General features: G+C 50.0%; 1 protein-coding gene across 7 annotated transcripts in view; it reads left to right on the top strand.

Moving 5' to 3' along the window:
- The window catches only part of STX3 (syntaxin 3), a 41,708-nt gene that overhangs the window by 4,062 nt on the left and 17,047 nt on the right, over positions 1 to 20,599 (top strand). For all 7 annotated transcript variants that reach the window (XM_037137816.2, XM_037137812.2, XM_053659091.1 and 4 more), the window contains one exon: positions 12,601 to 12,684. In XM_037137816.2, coding sequence (XP_036993711.2) covers positions 12,601 to 12,684 — 84 coding nt within the window. The remainder of the gene's footprint in view (positions 1 to 12,600; positions 12,685 to 20,599) is intronic.

Here is a 20,599-nt window from a genome sequence, read left to right as displayed (position 1 = left end):
CTGATAATCCCCCACCACAGTAAATGTGAGTTCCTCCAACTGGACCTGCTGGGAGCCGCAGCCACATTGAGAGGCCCACCCTCCTGGGGCCATTGTCGTGAGACCAGACTCATCTCTGGCACTGCCCCTCCCAGTGGGCTTTCCCAGCAGTCAGCGTCCTCAGTGACTAAGACAAGCTCGCCAGGAATGTGCGGTGCCTACCCTTGGCCTATCTCACCAGGTGGATCCTGCTGATTTCTCAGGAGCTGAACTTTGGATCTGCTGAGTCCAGATACTTCCTGGCCCGGAACCTCTTGCTTGGCTCTCTTTTCAGCCAGCAAACATTTGCTAAGCACCTGCTGTGTCCCAGGTGTTTGGGATGGTGCTGGGGTATAATGGTGATTAACACATTTTCCTGGGTCTTAGGACGTTCCTAGTCAGATGGGGAGACACACGAGAAACACACAACGGTGTCATCCTTGTGGTAGAAGACCTGTGGGAATACATCCTTGGCTGGCCCCTCGGAGATGGGGACAGGGCATTAGGGGGTGGGGCTGCTTCCCAGAAGTACTGATGCTTGAGCTCAGGTTTCTTCTTCAAGTCCTAGTTAAAATCAAATGTAATGCCTTTAGAGGCATGTGGAGTCTTCCCAGTAAGCTTCTCAACCTGTCTGTCTCCCGTTGGTGAGTGTCCATATACACACTACACACTACAGTCTGTGCTCTTTGACCTGGTGGGCTTGCTCATCCTCAGTCTTGTAGACCTCATCCTGCCGGGCATCATGGTAGACAGCATTATCACATAGTCCCAGTCTTTAAGAGTTAATGGTCATATAGGGAAAACAAAGGGCTGTATTTTATGAAGTAGGAACCTCGCCTCCCCCAAAAAACACTGAAGGTCTATAATGATAATAGAGATGCCAGTGATCTATGGAATAGAGGTCAAGGCCTTGGGACCCTGTTGGAGATTGATCTACAGAGGACTAGAAATGGTTTGGGGTGTATGGGCCCCTCCAAGGCCAGCACCTAATGAAATCAACCACCTGGGGCTCTCAAGGTCAGCCTTACTTTTTGCTCTTTCTGCTCTGTCTTGTGTGTCCTGCAGGGCTTGTCTTGGGCCCCTTGCCCCACGTGAAGTTCTGGTGTCTCTGCAAGGTCAGAGTTGCTCAGGATACCGGCGATAGCACAGCTCCAGAGAAACTCAGCTGAACTTCCCCTTTAAAGCTTAGTGCATTCTGTAAATATACAGGGTCCGGCACAAATAATGCCCCTTGTTTTTATTTAAAGATCTTTTATTACAAAATCATAGGCATGCGATTCTGTAATATAACAATAGCAGTCAATCATACTGTATGACATTTTAGGCGAAATGCTCACATTAAAACTAAATTATTACACCCATATTATTACCCTACCAACCACACTCAAGCATTACTCCTGCCTGACCCTGTATTTTGAGCCCCTTTATGCTTTGGATCATAAGCGAACCTCAGCACCCTGACTTGAGGATCTATCTGGTCACTGAGATCCCGTCCTTCAATGACCGGATTTCTTCCCAGCTCCTCTCTTTCCCTGGGAGCGCTCACCCCCTGGGCGAGCTGTTTTGCTGTGAGCAGATGGGACGCAGCTGCGAGGAGAGTGACGGGGATTGAGCGGGGATTACAGACCCATCGGCCAGAGGCCAGAAGAGAACATGCTTGGATGAGAGAAGGGGATTAGTTTTATTTTTATTCCTGTGAGTGTGGGGCAGGCCGGGGGACTGGCAGGCACCGAGGGAGAAATGCTTGCCCCCATTTCCCCTCTCCCTTTTGGTGTCCCTTGCTCTTGGTCAAAGTCCCTGCCTGTCTTCCAAGACTGACTCACTGTAGGTGATGCTCCCCAACTGGAGCCTAGAATATGCTTCCTCCATTCCAGCAGCCGGCATGGCTGTACATTACTTTGCAGCAAAATACCTGTCTCCTAATAAATCAGTGGGGTTATCTGTTACCATGGAGTGGATTTGAACCCACCTTAATGAGATGGACTCTGTTTTCTGGGTGCTGTTGTCTTTAAGATTGATGGTTCTATTCTTGTTGCCACCATATCAGCTTCAGGAACAAATGATCATTTACTGAGCAGCTACTTACTGTTGGACAGCACTTGCACTAGGCGCCTTACTTACCTCGCCTCTGATCCCCTCAACCCTACAAGACGAGGTGTTGTTATATTATTCTCATTGCACAGGTAAGAGGCTTGAGGCACACAGCTGATTGACATCTCCAGCTCGGAAGTGGTGGGACCAAGAACTGAGCATATCTTTTGTGCTTTTTTTAAGTCTCCCTACACTATATCTGTTCGTCTCCCCAACTACTGTAAGCTCCTGGATGCAGTGGTGGAGGGGATGGTCCTCTGGGGCCCCAGAGCCTAGCATTCTGCATGGTAGTTAGTTACCTATTAAATGTTTGTTGGCTAATGAACAACATCTTGACCCTTACACATCCCTTACTCATTATGATGCTCTTCTCACTCCGTTGCCTGTGGGTTGGTGAATCTTTACTTGCCGGAAGTGGAGCATTAACTCAGGGAACCCATACATTTTCTAAGGAAGCCAGAGGTCCTGGTTCCACCCTCAAGGACAGGGATGGGTGAGTTCCAAGGCTCCTAGCTGTACCCCCAACCCTCCACCCGCACATCATGGAAGGTTTCCCTGTTCAGAAAGGAGATGAGGAAGATGCGGGTGCCACAGAGAAACTCCAGCTGCCCCCGGAGTTTCTTGCCCATCCTTTTAAGGCTCAGTTCCAAGCTGACAGCATGGACTCTGCTTCCCTGGGGCTTCTACAGACTCTTTACTCTTATTGATACAGCAAAGCAGCCATGCAGTGTCGTAATTTCAGAAGCCACGGGCCCCGTGGTGTCCTGCTCTCCCAAGGGAGCACAGACCCCACATGCCTCCTTCCCAGCTCACAGCTGGGAAAGCTGTTAACCAAACCTTCAGTGAATGAATGGGGATATTCTGCAGATGAACTTTTCTGGAGACTCTGTCATCCCTGGGAGTGGGGGGGGGGCTTATCTCCAGCCGCCGTTGCATTGGGCCCTTCTGCAATTTCCCCCCCTCACCGCTGCCTCCACTGTGTGGTCAGCCTGTTTTCTGGCATTGGGCTGTTTCCATGGCAACACTCTCCAGTCTCTGGAGACTGAGTGACATTCACCTCCCACCTAAGGAGATTGGTGATTCGTGTACTGTCTGGTGCGTTTAGCTGTCTGGGTCGGGCAGTTTGGTATGGCATCAGATTTGCTTTTTTTCTTTTTAAAAATTAACTTTTTAGTCTAGGCTAATTTTAGGTGGACAAGGAAAGTCACAAAAACAGTACAGCGAGTTCCTGTCTACCCCTCACCCGATTTCCTCCATCGTTAACACGTCTTATCGCAATGGAACGCTTGTCAGACCTGAGACGCTGATATCCGCACGTTGCTGTTCACTAACAGCCAGATTCAGTGTGGATTTCTCTCGTTTGCTCACACATGTCCCTCCTTCTGTTGTAGGATCCAATCCAGGACATGACACTGCGGTTAGTTGTCAGGTGTCTTGGCCTCCTCTGGCCTGTGTGTGACAGCTTCTCGGTCTCTTGTGTTTCATGACCTTGTGGGCGTGGCGGCGTTCAGAGCTTTGTGCGTGTGTTTCTGTGGCCGGTGATCCTGCCGAACCGGGGGTGGGGGGCGGCTGGTAGGAGGCATCACTTCAGCCGGCGGAGTCCCAGGGCTGTGCCGCCAGCCGCCCGGGCTGTCCTGGCTCGGGCACCATTGCTGCCTGCACCATCGCGACAGGTTGCTGGTCGTCTTTATGTTTTGCTTTTCTGAGCTCTCAGATGGAGAAAGTCCTCAGAAGATTGTTATGTGATTAAATGCTTTGGTGGATATAGAGCACACGTCTTAGAAGAGCCCTCAGGGCATGGAGAGGGTTCTCAGCTCAAAAATGTTATCAGCAGCCCCGGCCTGTGTAGCTCAGTCGGTTGGGTGCAGGCCCCCAGGCCGAAAGGGTATCGGTTCAACGCCCGGTCAGGGTGCGTGCCTGGATTGCTGTTTCTCTCTCTTGCTTTTTTCCTCACTTCTCCTCTCTCTAAAAAATAAATATTAAAAAAAATGTTATCAATGATAACTTAATGAAGTGGCCTAGAAGGACCATGAGGGAAGGGGGCTGTGGGACTGGCTGAAAAGAAGGGTTGAGGGTTGAGGAGAAGGCTGAGGGCAGAGCAGAGGAAACAGCAGCAGCGCCTTCCTCCTTTCTGTGTCCTCGAGATACGGAAATGGATGTTGTGGGCATGTTGCGGGGTAGAGGAGGGTGGAAGTCAGAAAAGAGTGAAGAAGGCTCGGGAGGGGGAGGGAGGTTTGAAAGGCGACCGGAACTCTACTTGAATGGCTCCTGGGAGCAGAGAGAAAGCAGGGAAAAGGTGTGGTGGTCTCACCCCACAAGGGCTTTCCTGAAGGTATCCTTTGGTAAATCCACTTCACCTTCCAAACTTCCCTGAGGAATCACCTGTGCAGACGTTTCTAATGGGCTTCCATCTGTCCCAGGCTCTGCCTTGCCTTCGGGGAGGTCGGGCCATGGTCTTCTCCTGGGTGTACAACCTGGTGCTAAGTGCCGTCATCCTCAGCCTGTGGACTTGTAATGACTTGTGTGGCTGTCTGCCCCCCTCACCCCCAGAGACAGTGAGGTCCTGGAGAGCAGGCAGGGCTGCGCAGGGTCTGTCCTTGGGCTTGGCAAATGGTAGATGGTTAATGAATACTGTTGGGCAGGTGAATGACCTTGTAATGAGGAGAAGGTTGTGGGCGGGGTGGTTGGTTTTGAGACCCCAGAGCCCTTCACTCAGGTGAACTTCCATCCCTTCTCACTGCTCCTTCTCTAGACCTGGCCCAGGTCTTGGGAAGCACAAGCAGACAGGAATCAACATGGCGTGTGGAGATGCAATGTGCGTGATTTTTATGTGCAGCAGATGAATGCGAGATCTTTTCAAACACATGTAGAAGATCAAAAAATACTGACCATGTATTCCAAGCATAAATAATAATAAAAAAAAGAAAAGGAAAAATAGTAGCCGTGTAAGAGGGCGCAAAGAAAATGTCAAATTCCACAGAACATGAAGTCATCTAGACTATGTTTCCAGGTAGATAATGATGTAATAAAACTAGAAATTAATAATGCAATAATGGTTCCCTGATAATGACATAAGAAAATTAGAAATGAACAATATAGTAATAGTCCTCCCCAGATGCTTCTTGCTTTGGAAATTTAAAAACACTTTTCTAAGTAACTCTTGGGTTAAAAAGAAAACAAAATGGAAATGACAGACTGTTTAGAAATGAATAGTAATGACAGTTGTAAGTAACAGAATTGCTGAGAATGTAGCAGAAGCAGAATCCACAGGGAGCTTTATTTCTTTAAATGCACATAGCAGAGAAGTGACTTCAGCGAAAACTCTCTTTGGAGAAAACAAGGCCCAATTCCCTGCTTTAGATGGTATGGTCTTGGGCATTTAATATGTACCCAGCATTACTTTAGATTCTTCCTATGTATCAACTAATTTAACCCTCACAACAGTTCTGTGAGCAGAGCACTCATGTCGCAAATGAGGAAACCGAGGCACCAAGCGGACAAGTCAGTTGTTTACGATCACAGGGCTACTAAGAAGCAGAGCTGGACTTCTAACACAGATGTATCTCTGCGTCTCTACATACATGCACATTCACGGATGATGTGCACCGGTATTTTTTTTCATTCATGCATATAGACTAATCCAATTTAGTTATATCGACATTGCGGCATCCCCTGCAATAAGTGAGGGTGTGTTCCCAAGCCAGAGTGGGAAGGGCGTCTTTAGGTGGGGTGTAGAGGGTAAGAACAGAGTCCTAATGCTGCTATTATTAGCTGAATGACTTTGGCTGCATCCTTTAACCTAATTAAGTGGTTGCCTCATCCGTAACTGGAGAAAGTAATTATTTGTCTCTCCTGGGGTTGACGTGAGAATCAAATAGTATATTTGAAACCACAAGCGTGTCTGCAAGCAAACACACAGGTGTTATCCAGTAGTGTGGTTGTTCGGGCGGAATGCGTGGAATGGGATCCTCGGGGGCTTCGGCTTTGGTTCACTTGTCCACCAACTTGCTGGTCTTGGGCTGATCTGGCATTGAGTTTATTCCTCAGCGTTTCGGTGTCCAAAGAGGGCCATGCTCGCCTCCAGTGCTCAGCAGAACAAACACCTGGAAAGTGAAAGTGCGAGGCTCGCCCAGGGTTCATTACCCGTGGATCTCCTCTTGATTCATCTGACAAGTACGTTGGGGAAGATGCATTTCAGCCGAAAGGGGAAGTTCCCTCTGGGAGGGTTTCGCTGGACAAGAATCTAAAGCAGTGTAGGAGGGAGAACTGGGCAATGGAGAAAGGCCACCTGATTCTTTAAACGGGGAACAGAGAGCACTGAGTGCCTCTCGAGCGTTGACAGGCTTACTCCGGATTTCTGACTTCTGCTCATCAAAGAGGAGGGACTGGAAAGATCATATGTCGGGCTGTGTGTGTGTTTAGAATTTTTGGAAGCGGTGATGTTCATCTTCGGGAATCCGCGGACCCTCATCCTAGAGGGAGGCAGTGCAGGGGAAGTGAGCAGCAGGGGCAATAAAAACTAGGCTGTTGTCTCTTGGAATCAAGTTTGTTGGGAGAAAATCTGGCTTTATAGAGAAGAGTGTGTATCTCCTGTGCAAAGAGCTGTTTAAATATAGAGAGGAAGACGTACAAGAATTTGTGGTCACCAGCTCTTGCCAGAAGGGCTTCCACCCTCACCCCAGCCCCCATCAGCCACAGTCCTTGAACACCCCGCTTCGGAAAACTGAGGGCCAAATGTCCGTTTCAGTCCAGACTGCTGGTCCCTTCCTCTCTGTTATTATTTCCTTCACCTCAAAGTTTTCCCAACAGCTCTGGGACTTCTGTCTTCTTGTGGGACCCTCTGGCCTTCCTCGGCCGGCCCCTTTGGCAGGCAGAGAACTGGGAGCCGCTGGCTGGTGCCCTCCTCATTTGGGATGGCTTCCATTTAAAAAAAAATTCTCATTGAGGATATGTTTATTGATTGGAGGGAAGGAGGGAGGAGGGGGAAGAGGGGAGAGAGAGGAGAGAGAGAGAGAGAGAGAGAGAGAAAGAAAGAAAAAGAATATGAGAGAATGAGAAATGTTGATCAGTTGCCTCCTGAACACATCCCTACTGGGGACTGAACCCACAGCCTAGGTGTGTGCCCTGACCAGGGATGGAACCAGCGAGTCTTTGTTGTACGGGGCCACACTCCAACCAGCTGAGCCCTGGCCAAGGCTGGGACGGTTCCTCTTTTCTTTCTTTGCCACTTCCTTCTCCTCTTGCCCGTCTGATTTGTCATGATCCTTATGGAATTGCTGATGACTTTAACCCCTCGGCACCTGTGTTTTCGCTTGGAGGGGAGTGAGGGCCCTCCCTGTTCTTTCTCTCTTTTCTTTAGAAGGCATCTGTTCATTTACTTCAGTGGTTTTCCAGCCGGCTGGCCAAGCTTGCTGGCTTCCTTCCTTCTTTCTTTTTTCTTCCCTCTCATGACAACAGGGCTTAATATGAGATGTTATATTCAACCCCAAGGTAAAAAGCAGATAAAAAGTGGAGCTATGCAGATTGACCTGGGGGAAAGGACCGGTCTGCCTGACTCCACGCTCCCTGACTTCCCTGAGTGGCATCTGAGGCACATCTCAGGTGCCCTGGGTTTCCACAAAAGCCGCATTGGAAAGAAAGCTAAATGCTACTTGGCGAGGAAACCGAGGCTTAACGGAGACAAGTGCTGTGCCCAAGGCCCACGGCTTGTCTCTCCCACCAGGTGCTTCTGCAGGGTGGGGCTGCTGGCTGCTTCGGCAGTGGGCTGCTGTGAGTAGGGTGCAGTGGAGTTAGCAAGAGCTTGGGACAGACAAGCGGAGCTTGAGCCCCGACTCTGCAAGCCAATAGCTGGGAGCCCTCAGATAACACAGACGCTCTCTGACCTCAGGTTCTCAACTTCAGCATACAGATGGGTTTTGTCGACATAGTTTATGTAAATCAGTGTTGTGGCCGCTCAGCTCCTACTAGGGGTTTGAAGTGGCAAGTATTTATATTGAAGGAGCTAGCGAAAAGGGACCCACAGTCAAATAGACTGAGGGTGGCCGAGGAGGCAGTTGAGAGAAAGGCAGGGGAGAGCAGGGTGAGAGCACTCGCAGGTGAAATCACTTCATATTGACTTCTGGGCCCCTGAACTCTTTCTACTTTCTGTCCCGAGAGGAGGGCTTGGCCCCGGCTGCCCTCACTCCCTTGCTGAATTGTGGGACACATTTGAAAGGTGGGTGCTAGATAGGTCCTGGGCTCTTGCTCAGGGCTGCCTAAGTCACTGATGATACCTCCGGCCTCCTGGCGGGAGAGGCAGCAGGAGGCTGGGGTCAGGTTGTGGGGGCAGGAAGTGGGCCGTTGGTCTGGCCTACACTGCTTCTTTCTTTTTTAACTGTGGCCGATGTTGCAGCTACTGGAACGTTCCTATTACCACACGCCTTGATTGTTCGATAAAGATGCTGAAGTTTTCTTCTTGGCTGGGCTCAGTCGTGTGGGCTGAAGATAAAGGGCCCTTGGGGTCCCCGAAGCCTCCTGGTCTGAAAGGCACAGCTCGGTCTCAAGGGAAGGAGTCCCAGCTCTGGGATCTGCCAGGCCCCCTTCCTCGAGAAGCGTGGTGGCAGTTTCCAGGGTCACATGGCTCCAGACAACCCCATCATCAAGCCCTCTTCCCTGACTTTTCTGATCTACACGTGGTTGCTGTGTTGTTGATGTTCTTTTATGTGGTTAGAAGCAGCCACCACAGTGGGGGGAGCTCCCAGGAGCATGGGTTCAGCAAACTGTTCTCTTCCTGCTGAATCTGTAACGCACTGTCTGGTGTTAGGCGTTGTCTTGCTTGTCTCCGAGAGAATTTAACGATAGACTGTCAGGCTGCATGGACCTCCACAAGTCCTGTGTCTTCCCTCCCCGCCCCCTTTCCTGTTTAAAGGTACTCAGATCCCGGTTAAAACCGTGGAGAAGCTGGCGAGATCTTACATGCAGGTGTTCTATTGAGCTGTTACCATGTGCCGGTCACCACCTAAGGAACTTTAAGTGGTGTCTTAGTTAATCCCCACAGAAGCCCTGGTGGACACTATTGCTCTTATTTTGTAGATGAGAACGTTGAGGCTCAGAGATGTTGAGCCCATGGGTGAAGTGCCCAAGGTGTGAAGGAACCCTGGTCGTCATGACGCAGCGCCGTCCATCTCACCCACTGAGCCTGACTATGAGCACTTCCTGTGGGGGGGGGGGGACTCACCCTTTCGGCATCAGGTCTTTGCCGCTCAGTGACTCGAATGCTGACATCTGTTTATTAGGCCCTGGAGTGTGCCCAGTGTTGCGCTAGAAGCTTTCCGTCCGCATAAGAGTGATAAAGTGTGTGGTGTCATGACTATTTGCAGGGAAAAACCTCGGAGTAGTGAGGGACTTGACTGAGGTCTCCCAGCCAGCCCCTGGCAGCAGGTTTTGGACCTAGGTGGTGAGTTGCCAGAGGCGTCCCCTTTCCCAGTTCACATGGTGTCTCACGGGACATGGGCCAGGCTGCCTTGCTGGAATCTGCTGACAGCCAACGGGTGGCTGTCTTGGAGGTGGGGGATCCCTGTAGAAATTCTCGGGGTCTTAAAACATTTGTCATGCTGGAGAGCTAAGTGCCTGCCTCTCATGCTCAAGGACACAGTTGTTCTCAGCTTCCAGAAACGTCCCTCAGTCCATCCCGTGATGGTAGCCTTATCCCGCCTTCTTAGCATGCGTGTCTATTTGAAGAAAGCTGAGTGGACGCACTTGCGTGTCTGTGGACACACACATACGTCGGGTGCGCCCCCTCAGCACGGGTCTGTAGGAGACCCCTGAAGAGAGGAAACACTCAGCAAGTGCTTCCCAAGGAAGACTGGGCTCCTGTTTGCTAGCGAGGACCACGGAAACCCTTCGTGGGGGATTAGCTCTCCGGAGGCTGCCGAGACGCCCAAGTACTGGTGGCAGGGGGTCAGGGGAGCGTTTCTCTCAAACGAGAAGCTGCCGGCTGAAAGCAGGCTACTAGTCCGTGTGGACACTAGTAACTTACTCAGCTAGAGCTGACTACATTGCTGTTACATATCCAGTGTATGGTCAGCGCCCAGAATACGTGTGGAGTAGATTAATGACAAGTACAACTGTTTTTTAAAAAAATGCTTCATTTATTTTTTAGAGAGGAGAAGGGAGGGAGAAAGAGAGGGAGAGAAGGGTCAGTGTGTTGTTGCCTCTCACGTGTCTCCAACCAAGGACCTGGCCTGCAACCCAGGCACATACCCCAGACTGGGAATCGAACCTGCTGCTGCTCTTTGGTTTGCAGGAGGGCACTCAGTCCATGGAGCCACACCAGTCAGAGTGCAAGTACAAATAATTTTAATTGCAAGTGGAAAAAGCCAATTCTGCCCAAATGGGTTTTAAACAAGGTGGAAGAATACTGTTCTGCTCTTTGGAAGTATATCTGGGAAGGTCTGGGGAACCTGCGCCAAGCCAAGGTGTGGCCTGGGAAGGACAGCAGCAGGGCAGCTCTGGAAATCGAGCAGACTTCTCTGTCTGCCAACGCTGGTCGAGTCTGCTCTTCCCTTCACAATTCACATTCCTCAGGGGGCCTGGGTCAGGACTGAGAGCCTTTCCAGAATCAGGTGGGCAGGTGAGGGGTACCTCCATGAAGGAAGGAGTTCTGGGAGCTACCACAGGAGATACACACACACGGTAGTCCTGACCCTCCAGGAGTTTACAGGCAGTGGGGGGAAGGGCACATAAATCGAGGGACAACTCATAGTAGGCGGAGTTGGCTGCTATGGAAGTTTGTACAAAATGCACTGGGAGCTTAGGGAGGTTTTGAATTTTGTGTGTGGGGGGGCGGTGGGGGAGGGTCAGGTACGGCTGACAGGTAAGGTTGTCCGAGGTTGAGTTTTAAAGGCTAAGGAAGAAGTTCCCAGCTGGACAAATGCATTTCAGGAGGAAGCCCTCGAAATATGAAAGAGTGTGACAGTTCAGCAATACGAAAGAATGACGTGCCCCGGAAATGCAAGGAATTCCCAGTGCCTGGTGGAGAGAGTCCCTTGTAGAGGGAGAGATGTGGCTGGGGCCCGATCTTAAAGGGCCCCTCGTGCCCCAGTAGGCAGTGGGAATTTTAGTCCTCGGAGGTGAGCTGTCATCGAGTGACTTTAAGTGGCGAAGTGCATGATCAGTTCTTAGTTTTAGGAAGACGTTGTGGGGACTGTAGCAGTGCCTCAAATTTTAACTCCTCCGAACGTGGCTGTTGAACTTGGGTGGCTGATGGTTCCAGTTGAGCCACAGAATGAGGTGATGGGGCACCAGTCAAAAGAGGCTCCCTGGATGCCTGGAGAGTCCCAGACTGTAATGGACTTCCCAGGAACTCCCTCTGTGTTGCAGATCAGGGGGACGGTAGCAGGTGAAGAAAAGAGGCCCCTGGTGGCTTTCATTGCCCGTGGAGTTCTGAGTGTTTGTGAGTGATGTGTCTCGGCTTAGGAGGCTGTAGGGCACTGAAGGTGAAGAAGCTGGTGTAGGGGGTTTACCCCTCCCCACCTTCACTGCTGACATCCCATTCTCTGTCCTTAGAAATGGGCCACGTGCAATGCAGCAGTGGTCTGGGAAGAACATTTGGGAAGAATGGAGCCAATGCTCGGGCCCTGGATGCCGGGTGGGAGGGGAAGCCCTTCTTTAGATAGCCACTTGGTGATTTTGCAGAGGAAACTGAGCGAGGTTAAGAAAGCTGGTGTTTCTAAGGGTGGCTGGGGGCTGGAGGTAGAGCTTCCTTTTCCTTGTAAACATGAACTCAGGGAACAACACAAAGCGCCGTTTCCTTTGCAGTAAGTGCTTCTAAAAACAGGAAAATCTTCACTCCTGCTGTGAGAATTTGCATCCAGTGTTTGGAGGAACCGTGGCTGGAAGCTGTTCTAAGAGATCCTGGTGGGGCGGCTCACGCACTGGACAGTGTGGGGAAAGGGCTGGAACGTGGGCTCCAAATCCCGGATGGGCCAGACCCGCCAGCTTCCACGTTTTAGCTTTGTGCCTTCGGCCAAGTTCCTTAACCTCTCTGTTTTGGGTTCTTTGCTTGGAATGAGTTATAGTAATGTCTCTGTCACCAAACTTAGCAATTTATTGAGTATTTACAGCATGCCAGACACTGCGCAGAAGTGTTTTATCATTGATTATCTTACTGATTTCTTAAACAAGCCTGTGAAGTTAGCAGTGTTATTATTAGCATTTCACAGGTAAGAAAACTGAGGTGCAGTGAGGATAGTAATGTGCCCATCCTTCCCTTGCCTAACCTACCAAAAAAAAAAACAAAAACCCACCCAAAACCTGTAAACAGTGGAACTAGGATTTAAATTCAGACAGTGTGGCCTTGGAGTCTGACAGGTCACAGAGCCGTTCTGAGTTTTGGAGATTATATATGCAAAACGGTGAACGTGGATCCAGCTCCTGTCCTTAGTGAGCGTTCAGTGCCGTGGCCGAGTTCTTGTGTGTTTGGTCTTACCCTGCTCCTTTCGTCTCTCGCAGAAACAGCTGACACAGGACGACGATGCCGACGAGGTCGAGATCGCCATTGACAACACCGCTTTCATGGATGAGTTCTTCTCTGAGGTAGGTAGGCGACCTCCCGCCGCCTCCCTCTGAGTGCACATAAGGAAACATAGCATCCTTGGCAAAGAGTAAAAACCCTCAGATCTCTGAAGGGAAGCCAAGAAAGTCAGGCTTTCACTGGGGCGGGGTGGCCAGACCAAGATGTTACAAGGAGAGTCTCTCCGATACTTACTTGGGAGGATCTGGATTTTTCAATCTTAGGGAGAAAGTCAGCAGAGGGTAAATGACATGTAATTAAAGAGCTGCTTTTAAAGTCTTATTCTTATGTGACATGACTACTTTTTAGTGATATCCTTTTTTTGTTAAATTATATAACCTGAGTACAGGACCAACCATGGGGGCTCAGCCACAGGGATAAAACACATTGCATTTTCAGGCCTGTGATTCATCCAGCTCAGATTTATTTCACAAAATTTAGTTCTTTGGACTTAATTCTAGTGGTAATGGGAAGATCAAGAAACCACTGGCTTATATTTCTGCAGTTGAATAGGGGTGAAGACCGGTTGCGCATGGCTACAGACTCCCGCAGTCTTTGGTTTTGAAGGTCCCTGTTGGGAAGGTGCTACGGTAGACAGTGAGGGCTGGAATGCTGTGGGGGTGGTGGGTCACGGGCAGGGGCACAGGCCTGGGAGCCAGGTAAACCCGGGTTCAAATCTCAGCCCTGCTTCCCACCAGCTGTTGATCTTGGGAACATTTCTTAGCAGGCTTGGTTTTCTCAGCTGTAGATTGGATGGGTAATATAATTTTCTGGAGAGTTATTATCAGGATTGAAAAGGATAATATTTCTAAAACATTCCGTGTAGCATCTGAGATACATGTATGTGCTCAATAACAATACTTGGAAACAAAAAGAACAAAACCAAAGAAAGTTCAGGCACTGAAGTTTCTGCCACCAGACTATGGTTTCTTTTTATGGCTTTTATATTTTTTTGGAAAGAAGACAAGAGGCATCATATTCCCTAGAAGCGGGGTGTGAGGGTGCTTCCCTTCCTCTAGCTGGTGGATGTAGAAGAGTCATCCTCTGGTTCTTGTCTAACCGGCCAAGAGTGAGGCTGGACGGTGCAGGCCCACTCCCGGGTCAGAGTGATAAGCAGCTGTGAGAATGACCCTGAGCACGTGCTGCCCTGTTCGGGGAGGTGGCTGTGGATGTTCCACAGAGCCCCGCCGTCCCTGTGGGTGGGCCTGTCCTTTAGGTTGAGAAGTCGAAGTAAGATCACACATCTGTGTTTTATGCGTTCAGTTTAGTTCCAGGTGTGGATCATGGAAGGAAACGTCTTTCTGTTTACTAGTTGGGTTAGACTTGAGATGTTTACGTCACTGTAGCTTGTCCCTCTGATCTGGACTTGGAGAACCAGATACAATCAAGAACTTAATCTAAGGAGATAAGGAGTAAGGGATAAAGAATCTTACTTACCCAAGGACACTGTGCTGTGTCTTCTCTTAAACCAGTAAGAGGGCCTCTGAGAGACAGCGTTCCTTGGGAGGTGGGAAGACGGTTGGCGTCAGCCTCCAAAACATGGCCTGTGTCCATCTTTAAGCATTTAATCACAGATGAGGTGGTTAAGTTGCTTGACCCGCCTGGGCCTTGATCCGTGCTCTGGAAATCAGGGATGTTAGCACGCACCCTTCCAGGCTGTTGTGAGGCCCGCAGGAGGTCCCGTGCCTGGAGACCACTGTCGAGACTGAAAAGCACTGGTGGGTGATGGGCGTTTTTGGAGACTTGAGGTCTTGGGGGCTGCTTTTTTCTCGTGGCTTATTCTTTGTCACATGCTTTTTTTGTCACTTAGAAAGAAAGAGCCCTGTCCTATTTAGGGAGCAGAAGGGGACAGTACTGGGGGGTGGAAAGAGTATAGTCTTTGAATGTGATTCTTTAACTGCCATAACTGTGATCTTGGGTTCACTCCTTAACTTCTCTAAGTCTCAGTGGGTTTTTCTGTGAAATGGGGAGAAAAATAGCCACCTCACAGATTTGTTGGGGATTAAAGGAGGTAACGCCCAGAGAGTCCCTGGTGTGGGCAGGGTCGGTGCTCCTTTCCTTCTCTCTCATCAGATATTTCGATTTGATGAGCACAGAAGGGACACGTTGTGGAGTGGGAGGGAGGCAGGAGGGAGCGGGCCGTGGCAAGAGATCCGACAGGTCCTGGCACCACGCAGTCCCCGGTGTCGGTCTCAGCTCTGCCCGTTACTAGTGGTGTAACCTTGGAAAAGTTGTCCAACTGCTCAAAAACCCGGTTTCCTCTAAAACAAGACCAGTCCTGCTGGTCATTATCAGTATAAAACGAGAAAGTCGTGTGATCCTGCTGGCACGGTGCCTGGTGTACGCTGAGTGTGTCTGCAGCGATTTTGGTCCTTCTCACCATCGTGTTCCCCAAGGTATTTAGAGTAAGTGGGCCGCAGAGTTGATTTTATAGAGTATGGTCTAGAAATACCCTTGAAGGAGAAATAAAGTGCATTCCAGATGATGGGGGTTTGGGGACAGAAGGAGGTTTCTCTGTGACGGGGGAAGACACCCTGTATGAACCATGACACTGCGGGACATAGCTAAGTAGATTTCTTGGGAAGTCACTCTCGTGGTAAGGCCTGCCTTTTGGTCTCATTTCAGCAAGCAGGTCACCCTCGGCTACTTGCTGAGGACCAGCCGTGCAAATCGCAGGTGGTCAGAGAGGTGTTCGCAAGGTGTGGGTGAAGTCACAGTCCCGGGACGGTTTCCAGATGTGTTTGCGTTCTGAAACTCCAGTGGGTTCTCCAGCGTCTCGGTTGTTAGAGGAAAAAATTGGCCCTTGGGTTTTCAGGCCTCCTTGGCTGGGTAAGCCAGGGTCTAGTAAATGATAAACCTAAGACTTTTGTCTAATTCGCAGTTGTCCGTATTTCCCTTGCTCTGCTTTCTCAGTTGGCAGAGAGAGGGAATGGAACGTGTGTGAGACGGCAGGACCTCGAGGGGTTTGTCGTTCCAACTTCTCTCATCCACTCATTGTTCTTTCTTCCATTCATCATCCATGAGTGACACTGTCTTCCGCGAGAGTGGGTTAGGTGCTAGGGAGGGAACATTCCATGTGACGGCGTCCTTGCCCTCTGGTGTCCCCTTGTCTGGTGAGGGTGACAATGTTTTTAAAAGTTGCGCGATTGTGGAAATGTTAATGAGGTAGGAACATGGGAGCCCAGAGGAGGAAACTTTGCTTTCTGCCGGGAAGGAGGGAAAGGGAAGCAGGGGCAGGCTCCAGTGGTTTCTAACTGGACTCAGCCATCAGAGTCACCTGGGAGCAGTTTGCACACACACAGGAGTCAGGAATCGCTCAGACTCTTGAAGTTCTTCCAGATGATTCTGCAGTTATATGTACAACCCCCTGCCAAGTGATGGGAGCCTTTGAAGGTTTTAAGCAAAGAAGTAATGGGATTACAGTGTGTTTAGAAAGTCGTTCTAGTGGCAGTGCGTGGAGGGGGACAAGCCAGAAGCAGGAAGATCAGTAAGTCGGCCGGTGCAGTGGCCCATGGGAAGAAAGATGAGAGCTCTGGCCTGAAGCTGGGTCCCTGAGAGGTGGCATGGTGTACCTCTTAGGGATGCTTTTGAGTAACTGCACCTTAAGCAATAAAGAGGAAATTATTTTCACAAATGCACGGATGTGGAGTTAGGGGCGGTGCAGCGGGGTAGAGGTGCTGGGGTCTAGGTCAGTATCTTTCTGATCCTCTTGGCTTGTCCCTTAGGATTGAGAGACAGGGTCTGTTCTGATTATTGCTGTATAACAGGTTGCTGTCACCATTAGTGGTGTCACCAGCCCTTTGGTGACGCTGACAGAGTCAGTGGAGTAAGAATTCAGACAGGGCACAGTGGAGGTGGGTGAGTTTTGCTCCACAATTTCTGGTGCCTTAGTTGCGAAGACTTGTGCAGCCAAAGGCTGGCATCTGACAGAGATGCCTTTATTCTAACATGGGTGCCTGGACTAGAGTGATGCAGGAAGCTCAGCAGAGACTGTCAGTTGGAGTGCCTACACCTGACCTCGTTCTGTGGCTTGGACTTCTCAGCAGGACGGAGTCAGGAGTGTGAGCATGGCTCACGCAGACTCAGAGGCCCAATGCCAGCGTCCCAGCTGCAGAAATCACCTGTGCTGTACTCTGCTGTGGAAGCAGCGCAGGCCCCTGGGATTCCAAAGGTCCCCACATGGGATCCCACCTGTCAACAAGAGGAGCATGAAAGAATTTGTGTTGTGTTCTAAAACCATCACAGAGGCACAGCTCCACGTGCTCTCAGCCTGCACTAGCGGGGCAGCTAGGAAAGTTCAAAGATCTAGTTATTAGGGAGGAAAAGGACCCAAATCCTCCAAGCTGCCTTTCCCTTGTTACCCATTGGCCGGCAGTGGATCACCATGGTTGTGGCCACTCCCAGCTGGAAGGGAGACCGGGAGAGTGACTCCGTTGCAAAGGGACAGGATTGCCGGGATTGCCGTAGGACTGGCCATGACTCATCCTCCGGGGCTGGCAGCACTGCTGCCCAGACAGAACCAGAGTTCTTTTAACAAGAAGAGCGGGGGCAGGTGGGGTGGCTGTTTGGTACATCCGAGCACGTGTCGGGGACAGCAGTGTGAGACACAGAAAGGACTGCTGGGAGCGAATGTGTTGAGAAATGCTTCATACTCCCTCCTGCCATGGAGACGTGAAATGCAGGTTAACTTACCCAAGGCTCCAAGCAGTCCTGCGGGAAAGAGACCTGCTTCACTTCCTGTTTATTTTTTTCACAGAACCCTTTCTGACATGTGACTTCTCTTAACAAGGATGAATGCATACGTTTTGGAAAATGCTGTCAGAAAGTTTTCTTTTTTGGATGTGCTTAAGAAAAGTCTGCAGGACAGTCCTGCAGTGGCGTGTGCTTGTTTCCTGTGGTTACCTACGTCTCTGCTGTGGAGCCACAGCACGTACTTGGCACGGTGATGGGTGTCAAGCTGTCTAAGAGGAACCAGTGGGTCGCCGCCCTTGAGGAGATCTGAGTGTGTGGGTGGGGGGAGAAATGAGAGCGGCCGAGTGCAGGCAAAGTGCTGTGGGGCTTCGGAGGGTGGGGCGCACCTGGTTAGAGGAACTGGGAGGCCAGCTGTCGCTAGGTGGGCTTGATGTTTGTTAAAACTAAGAACCTCAAAGTGAATGCATGTAACTTGGAAATCCAGGCACGAAGTCAAGGATAGCAGGTTGAATACTCTTTGATTCTCTCTTTATGTAGACTGTTTGGATGACCAGGCGAGCTGGTAGGTTCTGCACTTCTGGGCTCTTCACTAGGCAGGCAGGAAGCCCTGGCCGATTCTTTGCCTCTTTCTTCTCAGATCCATCCCCGCCCTTCCCGTGCTCCGCTCTGCATGTCAGGGAGCTCAATTCCCAGGCTCCCTCGCCAACTGGCTTCGGGGTGTTGGACTTTGGCAGAAGACTCATGGAGGAGGGAAGAGGCCATGGTTTTCCTCCCCAGACCGGTCTCTCCCACGGACTCAACTTTCCCTCGACGGACCCCACCTCCATGGTCCCGTTCTGCTGGTCCACTTCCCTGTGGTCTGGCTCCCGTCAGAGGGGGCCTGGCCTCAGGCCCAGGTGGCCCTGCCTGCCTTCTTTGTTCCTCCCACCTGCCGTTGCCAATTTCCAGATTGTCTCACTGTCCTCTGTTTGGCTTCTGGGCCCGTCCGTCTCTGTGTAAAGCATTCCCTGTAGTCCGTTACTTCACTTAAAACGACTGGGTAGGTTTTTGTTTTCCTGACTACATTTTGAGTGTTGCAAAGCCCAAATACACTGTTGATTTGTCTAAGAATACTCGATTTCACTGGTCAGTGGGACTCCGAGACCATTCATGCCTTTTCATTCATGAGCGAGCGTTGAAACACTAGTCCCAATCTTGATAAAACCCCGGAGGGATTTGGCTTCTGTTGCTTGGCTGACTGAGACCTCTCTCTGTCCCTTCTCATCAATGTGTATTTGTTTTCCAAAGCAAAGCAGCCAAGCAGTCAAAGAGGACTTGACTCAGAACTTCTAGTATGAGGACTGTTTTGGATTGTTCTGTTTGGGGCAAAAAGTAATGAATCGTGAAAAGAAGGAGTCATTTATTTGACCCTTACAACTCCATTACTTTTGTCACATGAAAGGGTGGTACATAATATGTTTTCAATAAATAAATATGCAGGAATTAATGCCTAACTAGAAGGAGGTACAGGTACATGGAACTTGGGGGAAGCGGACATGCTTTAGGTAGAATGGACAAAGCTTTCTACCCTAGCCCACGACATCAGCCACTTCTTCAAAGTGTTGCCATAGTACTTTCTCTGCTTCCCATTGTCTAATTAAATTCCACTGGCTACTTCGGTCCAGAGGGAAGAGGCCACCCATGCTTTGAAAATAACTCTCTCCTTTTAATTAGATGATGGTGATTAGTGTACCGTGGTAATCATAATTTGTTCCCTGAGGCAGACACCCAACCTGAAGAATGGTCAACTTGCTGTTCTTACTTAATTTCCCGTGGGTGGCTCCTGACGATACCACAGAGCATTTTGTTAATATTAGGAGTGGCGCGAGGGTTAAATGAGATGTCCCTGTGTGGGCCCAGCCTGGTACGTGGCATTAACAAATGTGCATTCATTGCTGGTTAGGATTGTATCATTGTCATCATCACTCAGTGTTTACTGAGCATGCACTTTGTGTTAAGTGCTTGATGTGTATTAACTCATTTAAACCCACAAAAAGTCTAGGAAGTGGGAACTATGATAATCCTCATTTTACAGGTGAGAGAACTGGGGCTGGGAGGGGGGTGGTAAGTGGCTTGTTCAAGGTCATGAAACTGCTAAGAAGTGGAGCTGAAACTTGAATTTGGTCTGTTTGGTGCTTATTTTCTTAAACTATAATATCTGGACTTCCACACTGCTGACAAATAAAAAGTAATATACAATAAGCTGGCAGTGAGGATGTACTAGTTGCACATTTAGTGCACTGATGAAAGAACCTGGTTGGTTCCCTACATCAGCAGTGTTCCATGAGCACACCTTGTGTGAAAAGCTTCCCACAGGGAGTGTTGCTTGGAGAACCAAGAAATAAGGCCCGTGATCTCAGTGAAAGGCCACTGTGACCCTGTCACAAAACTGTGGGCCAAACATGCACATAACCTGACACAGGCTGATGTGCATGGACCTGGGAGGAAAGGCGGAGGAGCCTCCTGCAGGTGGTTCTCGCACCTTTACCTGGTTCAGGAGGTAGGGCTTGGTACATAAGAGATGCTACGTTCAACCTTGATGTTACCTTCCTGCAGTATGGCCTTGGGTGAGTTTCTGTACCTGTTTGAGCCAAAATGTTCTCATGCATAAAAGGGAGAAAGTGATGGGGACTTCACAGGCAGACGTGAAGGCTCTTGTTTCTGATGCAGGTAGGTGCTAAATCAGTTATAGTTCTTAAACATGTTATTGTGCAGGGGAATGTCAGTATACTTAAAACATGCCCAAACAAACACACAAATGGCCTTGAGCTGTTAGGTTCAGCACTGCTAGGTTCCCTGTCCTGGGCCCTCCCTCCCCCAGACCCTCCCCACCCCCTGGAGCCTTTGGTCATCTGGAAGATGCACAAAAGGAAGTTAACTGCATGTAGCTGCCACTGTGAAATACCCAGAAAGTCACCTCTGAGAAAACCAACACTTCCAGGAAAAAGTAAAGACACGAAGTTCAAAAAAGAAAGTTTTATGACCGGCCAGTGGCCCATCCTGAAGCTCTAAAGCACGGCCGTCCAACCTTCTGGCGTCTCTGGGCCACGCTGGAACAAGGAGAGTTGCCTTGGGCCACACATTAAATACACTGTGACACATAATCACAACAAACCTCATGTTTTAAGTAAATTCACGATCTTCTGTTGGGCCGCATTCACAGCCATCCTGGGCTGCGTGGGGCCTGTGGGCCGCGGGTTGGACACC

The sequence above is a fragment of the Artibeus jamaicensis genome, unplaced genomic scaffold (genome assembly GCF_021234435.1).
Source record: "Artibeus jamaicensis isolate MK-2021 breed Jamaican fruit bat unplaced genomic scaffold, CSHL_Jam_final scaffold_614, whole genome shotgun sequence".
Classification (NCBI taxonomy): Eukaryota; Metazoa; Chordata; class Mammalia; order Chiroptera; family Phyllostomidae; genus Artibeus; species Artibeus jamaicensis.
The sequence above is the reverse complement of the archived record's forward strand: the minus strand, read 5'-3'. Positions and strand labels throughout refer to the sequence as shown.